Source organism: Pinus tabuliformis, chromosome 7, assembly GCF_031772625.1.
Source record: "Pinus tabuliformis cultivar Carrire ecotype Pingquan chromosome 7, CPIR1, whole genome shotgun sequence".
Classification (NCBI taxonomy): Eukaryota; Viridiplantae; Streptophyta; class Pinopsida; order Pinales; family Pinaceae; genus Pinus; species Pinus tabuliformis.
This window is the reverse complement of record NC_142293.1, coordinates 1,249,781,976-1,249,792,884: the sequence shown is the minus strand read 5'-3', so window position 1 is coordinate 1,249,792,884 and position 10,909 is coordinate 1,249,781,976. Positions and strand designations below refer to the sequence as shown.

At 43.9% G+C, this 10,909-nt stretch overlaps 1 protein-coding gene across 1 annotated transcript in view; it reads left to right on the top strand.

Moving 5' to 3' along the window:
* The window catches only part of LOC149251902 (chloride channel protein CLC-d-like), a 214,408-nt gene that overhangs the window by 26,153 nt on the left and 177,346 nt on the right, over positions 1-10,909 (top strand). The window contains exons 2-3 of the mRNA XM_089459624.1: positions 289-335; positions 821-885. Coding sequence (XP_089315750.1) covers positions 289-335; positions 821-885 — 112 coding nt within the window. The remainder of the gene's footprint in view (positions 1-288; positions 336-820; positions 886-10,909) is intronic.

The following is a 10,909-nucleotide window of genomic DNA, read 5'->3' as shown; positions in this document are numbered from 1 at the left end:
AAAGGAAAACTCTGCCAATTTCTGACATTAGTCAAAATAAGGTCAAAAACAAAAGAAGCAAGTTACTCTGGAAACTACTATTTGCACTCAGTCTAGACTCTTATGATACATGTCACTTTAATGACCTAATTAGTGTCATGCTTCCTTTAGCAATATTAGTCTGAAGACATTCCATATATGACTGCTTATATTGGGGAATGGTATAATTTTATTAATGTTCCTGGTCTCTTAATGGCTTTATTGTTTAGCATTACATCTAACATTTTCTTGTTGTTTCTGCTTTTCCAGATACACAGGTCTGACACTTGCCAAATGGACCATAACCATTTGCACGGCCTTCTTGTTGGTAGGAAATGACTCTCAACAATTTTGACAAGATTTCCTCTAAATTACACTGCTGATTATCTTTAGTATGTAGAGTGTTTTCGATTTTAATATAAACAGTATGGACCAGCTATAAAGGGTGTTACTGTTCTGTATTGTTGGTGTTCTCCATGACTCCTATGATATATAGGGTTTTGTTTTCTTATCAATCCCTTAGATTTAGGTTTCTATGCTACTTTTAGGAGATAATTTTTGCACTTCCATTTTCACCATTTTGATATTCTGTTCTTTCCAGTCCCATTGATCCATTTTTGTCATCAGTTGACATTAATATAATTCATTTCAGTAAATTTCTGTCGAATAAAAGATACAAAACAAAACAAATGGAAGAGATAGAAAGGATGAAAAATTGGTGTTGTGTGTCAATATTGAAAGATTGGAATTGATCTTTACATATAGAACAAATGTACTCCGGTATAACTGATCACACATATTTGGCTGTATACAGGTTGCGTGGCATACATAATTGCTTCTGCTCAGGAATTTATCATCGATTATAAGGTGAAGCTTTTGTCTTTGTCATCTTTCCTTGTTGTTTAATGGAAATTAGGTTACATGGAACTTGTATTGCATTCCTCCAAAAGATAAGTTGCTTTTATGACAAAAATATATTTGCTTTTGTTTTTTCAAAACACACAAGTACATATTAGATTTGAGTAGTTTGCTGGGTAACTGTAATCTGTCTTTATCTTGTCCTTTTTTTTTGTCTAGCTTGATGAAGTAGATTATAGGAAGAGATGTTGATTTGGGGTAGCATCGAATGTTCTCTAACCATGAAAATTGGTGGAGAGGCTAAAGCACATGAGATCTCCAAGATCTATTAATTGTTTGGGCAGATTGTACCTGGTTTGGGAGATATTAAAATAATTAATATTTTTAATGGAGTTCCTAAGTGTAAACTTAGGAAAAATAAAATATTAATGGGTATTAATATAAAACTGGGTTAGAAGGTTCCAAAAGTCATGGATCAAGCCAAATTTAATCTTAGCCGTTGATTAGAGATGTAATCTTGGCCGTTGAAGGACCAACAGGAAAAGTATAAGAGGAGGCTTGAGGGTCAATTGGAGAACACACCAGAGTGATCAGTCATTTGATTTACTAGAGCGGGGTTGCTAAGTAAAGTCGAATCAGTGATTAGCAACGAGGGGCAGTGAGTATTGGACAGAGAGGTTGTGATAGTGCTAAGAGACCAGCGCAGACGCAGAAGCCAGAGCAGGCCACACAGAGCCCAACAGAGACAGCGCAGAGGCCAGAGGACCTGCGTCATCCACGCAAAGGGAAGCAGGAGTGACGCAGAGGGTCCCAGAGGTTGCGTAGTGCCTCAGAGGGTTGACGCAGAGGCCAGGAGGGCTGACGCAGAGGGTTTTGAGGTTGACACAGAGGCCAGGAGGGCTGACGCAGAGCTTCAGTGTTGCTGGAGAGGGTTTCATGGGCTAGGTTTTTTGAATACTTGCTTCCGAATAGAGAGGTATTACTGTCGGTTATTTTTCTCTATCGGGTGAGCCAGTTTGGCACCCAGTTGTACTCAAGGATATACTGCATAATAATAAACCCTCAGAATTGCTGCATCGGTTTTCTCGCATTGGGTTTTTCCAGGGACGAGTTGTCCAAAAATAACGGTGTCACTTGTGTGTTTGTTTTCTTTCAGCTGTTGATCTGTAGATGGTTGAGACTGTATTGTGTTTATTTCATTATTTATATGTTTTAAATAACTTGTTCATAATTAACAAGTAGAAGAAATAAACTAGAAGAATACAAATTAAATTTCTAACGGATAGACTTAGAAATTTCAACATGGTATCAGAGGGTGGTTGCAGATCACAGGAGAGCTGAAGGCATCAGCTGAAGCAAAGCATTTGCAGCAGAAAACAACTGTCCTGAGTGATAGAAGCTGTTCCTTGCAGAAAGCGACAGAAGAAGGGTTGACACAGAGGGACTACGTCATTAGTCCGGGCTAGAGAGAGGCCAGCGCAGAGGTTGAGGAGGGCAGAAAAAGGCTCACGCAAAGACCAGGAGGGTTGACGCAATTGGTTGAGGGAGCATTTTTGCCAGTGCCAGGATTGCGCAGAGCCTAGAGGCTTAGTCCTTCAATTGCTGGGGCATAGGAAGCTGTGGGCAGTTTGCGGGAGTGAAGCTAGTGGGGTACTGTGGGCAGAACAGTACCTAACAGGGCAAAACCAAGGTAGAGGGAGTTGCTACCGAGGCGGATTTCTAGCCAAGGAATTCGGATCAGTGTTGCAGGTGCACAGAAGATCGGAGAGGTGTGACTTGACGATTGGCAGGAGGATTTCTAGAAGGGAAATCGTGACTCAAAGGGAGTCTAGCAGAGAACTTCCAGGCAAGAAGTAGAGAGACTCAACAGGAGTCGAAGAGAGAACTTCCGGAGGGAAGTAGAGAGACTCGGAGGAGTCGACAAGAAGAGCAGAGAGATGGCCATGAATGGGCTGAGGGATCAGGACAGGCTGGACGGGGCGTCCAACTTTGTGGTCTGGAAGGCCAGGATCCTGTCCATTCTAGATAGACATCGCATCAAGGCCTTCGCCTTGAGAATAGTGGCGATCCTAGTTGACCCGGTTGATAATGAAAAGTACGAGGAGGCAATGGCCAAGGCGAAATGCATCATCCTTGATGGGGTCAAGGATCATGTGGTCCAACATATTGCCGAGAAGGAGACAACAAAGGAAATGTGGGATGCCTTGAAGAAATTGTACTAGCATACTTCCGTGCAGAGGAAGATGTTACTTGAGAATCAACTGCGGTCATACCAGATGCAGAAGGGGGAGCAGATAGATCACTTCCTCGGTTGGTTGAAGGAGATCCGGGACCAACTGACTTCCATAGGGCCACGCTGGATGAGGAGATGTTGGTGAGGACTGCTCCAAACGCAGTCTTCGAGGAGTGGGAGACATTTGTTCAGAGCATTGTGGGCAGGGTAGATCTTCCAGATTAGGAAGAATTGTGGGTGGCTCTTTGTCAAGAAGAGATCAAATGACTGAGAAAGACGGGAAGTAGTAGAAAAGGAGTTCGGATCAAGAAGGAAGAGGAAGAGGATGTAGCTCTGGCATCGGGGAAAGCAGGAAGAGGAAGAGAAAAAGGACCTCTCCAAGGTCAAGTGCTTCAACTGTGGGGAATTGGTTCATTATGCGAACCAGTGTTCGAGGAAGAAGAACAAAGGAGAGGCATATGACTCCAAGGCAGCACCAATGAAGGCAGAAAAGGAGGTAGAGGTGGATGACAATTGTGCCATGAGTGCTCATGTACCTCTAGAGAAGAGGTGGGGAGACATCGAGTTGTAGTTAGGAAGACTACAGGCGATGAAGGGCAGGATCCTTGAGGTACCCAACCTCTTGGATTATACCTTGCTATGGGAGCCCCGAAGAGAGAGTAGCAGGACTAGCAGATGTCGGTAGAAACAGATACACATGAAGTGGCAGAGAGTGCTATAATGCAGAAGTCCCCGGGCAGTGCAAGGCTAGCAGGCTGCAGCAGTGCGAGAGGCACAGAGAGTGTTGCAACAATGCAGGATGGCATAGAGAGGTTTGCAGCGGTGCGAGATGCAGGGAGTTGTTGTAGCAGCGCAGAGGCCGTAGAGGGAGCACTTGATAACGACAAAGGGAGCTTTAGCATCGGGAGTGTTTCTAGTCTGATAGGGATGCCAACAGTTGGGTGGATCAGTTACTTACTTCTCAGTAATTGAGTTGCAGTGCAGTAGCAGTATGCAGTAGCACGATGCAACATGATGAGAGGGGGTTGCAATGCAGATGCAGTGTTGGAGAAAGGACCAGTAGCAACACGGATGCAGAGGGAACTGCTGTACGTATGCAACAGTGGCAGTGGCAGGGCCATGGGTAGCAGTACAGGATGCAGCAGTGCAGAGGATGTTGGGCGGGGAGGCCTAGCATCAACACAAGTACCAGTGCTGTATAATCAGAGTGATGCTCAATGTGGAGTATTACTAGAGCACAATCCTCGCTAAGAGGGAGTGTTGATTTGGGGTAGCATTGGATGTGCTCTAGCCATGAAAATTGGTGGAGAGGCTAAAGCACATGAGATCTCCAAGACCAGAAATGGTTTGGGCAAATTGTGTCGGGTTAGAGAGATATTAAAATAATTAATATTTTTAATGGAGTTCCTAAGTCTAAACTTAGGAAAAATAAAATATTAATGGGTATTAATATAAAACTGGGTTAGAAGGTTCCAAAAGTCATGGATCAAGCCAAATCTAATCTTAGCCGTTGATTATAGATGTGATCTCAGCGTTGAAGGACCAACAGGAAAAGTATAAGAGGAGGCTTGAGGGTCAATTGGAGAACACACCAGAGTGATCAGTCATTTGATTTACTAGAGCGGGGTTGCTAAGTAAAGTCGAATCAGTGATCAGCAGTGAGGGGTAGTGAGTACTGGACAGAGAGGCAGAGATAGTGCCGAGAGACCAGTGCAGAGGCAAAGAGGCAGACACAGAAGCTAGAGCAAGCCACGCAGATCCCAACAGAGACAACGTAGAGGCCAGAGGGCCTGCATCATCCACGCAGAGGGCAATAGGAGTGACACAGAGGGTCCCAGAGGCTGTGCAGTGCCTCAGAGGGTTGATGCAGAGGGTTCTGAGGCTGACGCAGAGGCCAGGAGGGCTGACGCAGTGCTTCAGTGTTGCTGGAGAGGGTTTCGTGGGGCAGGTTTTCTGAATACCTGCTTCCGAATAGAGAGGTATTACTGCTGGTTATTTTTCTCTGTCGGTGAGCCAGTTTGGCACCCAGTTGTACTCAAGGATATACTGCATAATAATAAACCCTCAGAATTGCTGCACCAGTTTTCCCGCATTGGGTTTTTCGGGGATGAGTTGTCCAAAAATAACGGTGTCACTTGTGTGTTTGTTTTCTTTCAGTTGTTGATCTGTAGATGGTTGAGATTGTATTGTGTTTATTTCGTTATTTATATGTTTTAAATAACTTGTTCATAATTAACAAGTAGAAGAAATAAACCAGAAGAATACAGATTAAATTTCTAATGGATAGACTTAGAAATTTCAGCAAGAGCATCCCCGCATACATGAACACATGTAGATCTGCATGTTGAAGTGCATACTAATGTTTTTTTGGATGCTTTTACATGAAACAAATAAAGCAGGTTCATATTAGCAATCACATAAGTTTTACAATCCTTCATATGATCAAGAAAAACTTAATTTCCATAAGATTTTATTTGGTCTTTTGGCTTCCCAAGGTTGTTTCTACTAAATAATAAATATTGATATGCGTTTGAGTTTACACTTAAAAGATGATATGCATGTTTGCATGATATTGCTTTGAGGTAAAGTTTACAATATGCAAAAAGGGAAGTCATTAGATAAGATAATTTTATTTACTTGATGTCCAAGAAGTGACCACAAATGGGTCAATGGAATGGCAAAATACATCAGTAAGATTGCAATGTGGGACTGCTAATACAGCTCCTAGAAATTCATGATATAAACAAATCTATCCCACATAAAGAAGAATCCAAACCTAAATCATAATAGCTTGAATTGAAACAAAGCATTGATACAGGTAGATGCAAGTGCAACGGAATGCCAAAGGACAAGAGCCATTGGCCCTCCTCGGGTGATGTTTCACCTAGGTGTTATCAAGATCCCATGAAACTCTCTCCTAACATTTTAAACTAAAGGAAAGAAATCCCTGATAGATGATTGGTTGGATGATTTGGAAGAGTTGGGGGATAATATATGAGATATGTCGTTTTCTAGATGTAAAGTTCACGACTGTGACTTGAATGAAGTAACCTAATTATTTGTATGGTGAGAATTATCCTGGGAGATAAGGTGATAAGACTGTAAGGGTCAAGCTGGTCTAGCATTGATGACCTCTTAGGTTCTCACAAATCTGTTATCTGATGTAATACTACTGTCTTCTTGCCTCTTGGTGCCTCTATCTACTGGAATCACTGGAAATAAATCTTAATCAGCTTGACTAAGCCTGGACAGGGTTGAAAAGGGCAAACTAAGCGAGATCTAAGTCCAAAGTCCTCCTTCACATACAAGGCCAAGCATCTCTAGTCCATGAAGCTGAAAAATCTAGATAGAGAGTTCCAAGACACCCTGAAAAGGAAGTAAAACCATCCTCTGACCTCGTAATAGATAGGGCACCTAAAGATGAAATGCTCCTCTGTCTCAATTCATGAAGATGGCAGAGTAGGTAGCTCCTACCACCTGGGATGGTGCGGTGGTTGGTTTCAACTTTCAACCCGAAGATGACGAGAGTTTCTAACAGATATGCCTGTGCTATATTTAATTGTACACCATTTTCTTGCCTCTATTTATCTGTTTTGGGTATCAACTGGCTATGTACATGTACTCAATTTCCATTCCCTTCTAAAAATAAGAAAAATGTAGTTACTTATGTTACTATATCCTTCCCTCCTCCTCTTTGGAATTTCCCAAAATTGTTTTGGCTCCAGATCAATTTCAAATACTCCATGGATCAATGTCTAGAATAAATACAACATTTGTATGTGTGCACCCCCCCAAATTTCCCTCCCTCACCCCAAACGCCCCTGCCTCCCCGAAAAAAAGAACATTGTGTAACTCGTTGTTCATGGCAATTTCAACAATTAAAAAGATTTGTGCCAAACGGTGTAGCATGACTCAGCGAGTACTCGTTGAGTGGGATGAGTATGGCCGAGTCTGCTATGAAGTGAGTGACTTGGCCATACTCGACCCACAGACTCGCTACTCGGCATACTCAGTGTTAGTGCCCCTTCGCACCCATGTGGTCCGCTGAGTGAAGGTGGAAGATCAACAAGTCCTAGCTAAAGGCAAGCATTGCAATCATGTGTAGTGCTCCAACGAAACCATGAGCTTACTAAGTCCTACATAGAAAGCCATGGTCACGTAGATAAGTAACAAAAATGATATGGAAGAGTGCTTGAAGTTGTTGAGGTGCTCTGACAGGATGATCCAATCGTCTGCCATGGGTTGGTGTCTTTTTGGCCAAATTAACAAATCTGCCAAAATAGATAAATAGGACCCTACTATAATGGCAACCAACTCCACATACTTTAACTTACCCTATCCAAATTTAACCAGGAACCATGATCGAGTGTGGAAGTCCATGGAGACTGTTACCGACCACCTGTGGGTAGTGTATGTAGGAGAAAATGTTTCTCCTAGATGATCCTTAGCCGACAACCAGTGACCCTTGCAGCCACCATATAGCTCGATGTGCCATTATCTCTGCTACCTGAGCCAGCCATGTGGTCCCTCGCCCACTTGTTATGATTGTATGTTTGAAGGTGGGCCTCTCGACCCTGAAGGTATGGCTTTTCATTGGTATAGTTGAGTAATTTTCCTTGTCATGGACACTTTTGGGCATGGATTGGTGGGGGGATTCGACAGAAAGAGTGGGCTAGGTCTGTATTCTTGTTTCCATTGCCCGATTTAGTGGTTAACCTTGTATCCTAGTCCCGTGGGATCTCCTTTACTGGCCACTAGCTTTAGGGTTGGCACTACTTGGGAAATCCCGACTTTGGTTGCGTGGTCTCGCTCCTCGAAACCACATACATCATCCCCTTCCACTCATTTTAGCCCCATTCATCTCTTTTCCCATCCAGGTCCACATGTGTCCACTGGGTCCACATAGGGTTAGCCTCCCCCTCCCCTTGTCCACACCTTGGGTCAGGCCTAAAACGATGCCCCAGAGGTTGATGCAGCTAAAAAGAAAAGAAAAAGCATAATTTGGCCACTCTCAATAGGAAAGTCCACATAATGCAAAAGATGGTTGGGACATACAAATTTAGCACATGGGTAAAAGCCAAACATGAGCTCTACCCCTTATCCATGGCCATCACCCTGGTTCCTATGGGCCCTAGATGAGCCCCCTCTGTCATTAAGGAACCCATGACTATCCCAACCGTGGTGGGTGATGAACCACCCCACCTTAAAGGGGTACCCATTGCCATATACTACACATCATGCTCTCATCCCTGTTGATTTGGGGTAGCATCAGATGTGCTCTAAGCCTCAAATTTTGCAGGGAGGCTTGGGCACATGCATTCCAAAGAACCCAGAAATCGTTTGGGAAATTCCATCCAGAGATGATTTTATTAAAATAATTAATATTTTTAATGGAGTTCCTAAGTCTAAACTTAGGAAAATTAAAATATTAATGGGTATTAATCTAATTGTGGGTGTAACTTCTAGAAAAAGACGGAGATCAAGTCAAAACGATCTGAGCCTTTGATTAGGAGTTAATCTAGGTCGTTGGTTGCCCAATAGGAAGATATAAGAAGGGGCTTGAGGGTCATTTGGAAAACACACCAAGAGAGATCAAGAAATCGATTTTCTGAAGTGAGAAGTTCTCAGGAGGAAAATTCAATTGAGGAGATTTCTTGCAATTGAGGGGTAGGGATAGCTTCCAGAGAGTGATTTTCTCAGCCGGAGAATCATCAGCAGAGAGAGGCAGAGAGTAATCCAACAGTGGCAGCGCTGAGCCAGAGGGGTTGATGCAGAGCCACGCAGAGGCAACGTAGAAGCCAAGAGGGAGTCCGAAATTTGCAGAGGGAATTCGAGTTTCAGAAGTCGAAGCCGAGGTGTGAGACCGGGAGGTAGAAATCGAATCTCTTGGGCAACAGATCGACCAGCCAGAGGATTGACGTTGTCCCTTGAGAGGTTGATGCTGGGCTGACGCAGATACTGTGCAAAGGCAACCAGAAAAGCCGGGGGCAATCAGTCTGGGGGATGGATCAGCCAGGATTTCCAGTGATAGTGTGAGGTAATTTCACAATTCTTTCTACTAGTATTTCTCTCTGTAACTGAATAACCCTATGAGGTATTCAGAGATGTATTCAGAATTTGCTATTGCTTAATAATAATAAACCCTCAGAGCTGCTGCACCGGTTTTCCCGCATGGGGTTTTTCCGGGGACATTTGTCCAAAAACAACAGTGTCGTATGTGTTATATTTTCTTTCTTGCTCAGTATCTTGTTTTCGTATAATAATCAATTAAGTGAAGGCTGCAGTAGTATTTACTTCGATATTTGCTGTAGCAATAGTAAATAACTTGTATGGATTAACAAGTAGGAGAAATAATATCAGTTTGCTGTAGTAGGAATTCCGGTGTAGGAATTTTCACATGGTATTGGAGCAGTGCAGGTGAAGCAAGAAGAGCAGAGTCGGTAGATCCAACGCTGAAGCAGAAGAAGGGAGTTCGAAAAAGTTGCAAGAGGCAGCAGGTCGAAACCCCTAGAGAGCTGATGCAGTTCCAAGCCGGGAGTGCAGATTTTCGAGGCAGTCTCTCTCCGAGTGAGCCGATGGAGAGAAGGACTTCTAGTTCGAATTTTTGTCGGGGCAGAGGGAGCAACGCTGAAGCCTCAACATGAGAGAGTTGGTGGGATGCATATATTCAGCAGGCCGTTTTGCTGGGATGAAAAACATTAGAAGAAGGAAGAGAAGCACCTTGAGGGAATTTTTCCTCAACAGACTTCTCGCTGAGAAGTCCGTTTTCTCATTGGCTAAGAAGCAACAGTGAGAAGCAGAGAGGAGACTTTCGACATTTTTGGAAGATATGGCAATCAGTGGCTTGAGGGATCAGGATAGGTTGGACGGAGCATCCAAATACGTCATCTGGAAGGCTAGAATGTCTTTCCTTCTAGATGAGCATGCCCTCAAGACGTACGTCGATAGCGTGGTAGCTGAACTTGCGGATGCAGATCCGCTGAAGAAGTACAAGCCTGAGATGGCAAAGGCCAAGAGGATGATCCTGGATGGAGTCAAGGATCACATGGTGTGCCACGTTGCTAGCAGAGCGACTGCTAAGGAGATGTGGGATGCCTTGGCTACGTTGTATCAGGAATCTTCCGAGCAGCGAAAGACGTACTTGGAACAGAAGTTGAGATCTGCTCAAATGTAGAAGGGAGAGCATGTGGATCCATTCCTCACGAAGTCGAAGGAAACCTGTGATGAGTTGTTTGCTGCGCGGTATACACCTTAGGATTCAGAGTTAGTTAGTCTAGCCCTCAATTCTTCTTAGATGAGTGGCAAGTCTTTGTCCAGAGTATCCTAGGCAAAGCAACATTGCCTAATTGGGATGAGATGTGGGCAACTCTAAAACAAGAGGAGTTGAGATAGAAGCAACAACAACAGTGGGTCGAAGCCCAAGGAGGAGGAGGAGAATGCAACCCTTGCATCGAAGGGACAACAGGGGCAACAAAGACGAAAGAAGGACGTCTCCAAGGTGAAGTGTTTCAGATGTGGCGAGATGGGCCACTATGCATCCCAGTGTCCTTTGAAGAAAAAGGACAAGGATGAGAAGCACGATCCTAAGGTTGCAGCCACGAAGATCGAACAGGAGGAGTTCGCCATGACAACCGAGATACCTCTAGGAGGGAGGTGGGCTGATTTGGAGCTATAGTTTGAAAGAGCTACAAATGGGCAGGATCCTTGAGGAGTCCACCTCTTGGATCAATACCTTGCTACGAGAGCCCAGTTTTGCAGTAGCAGGATGGACTAGTGTCGGATGGTGTCGAGGAGTGTCGG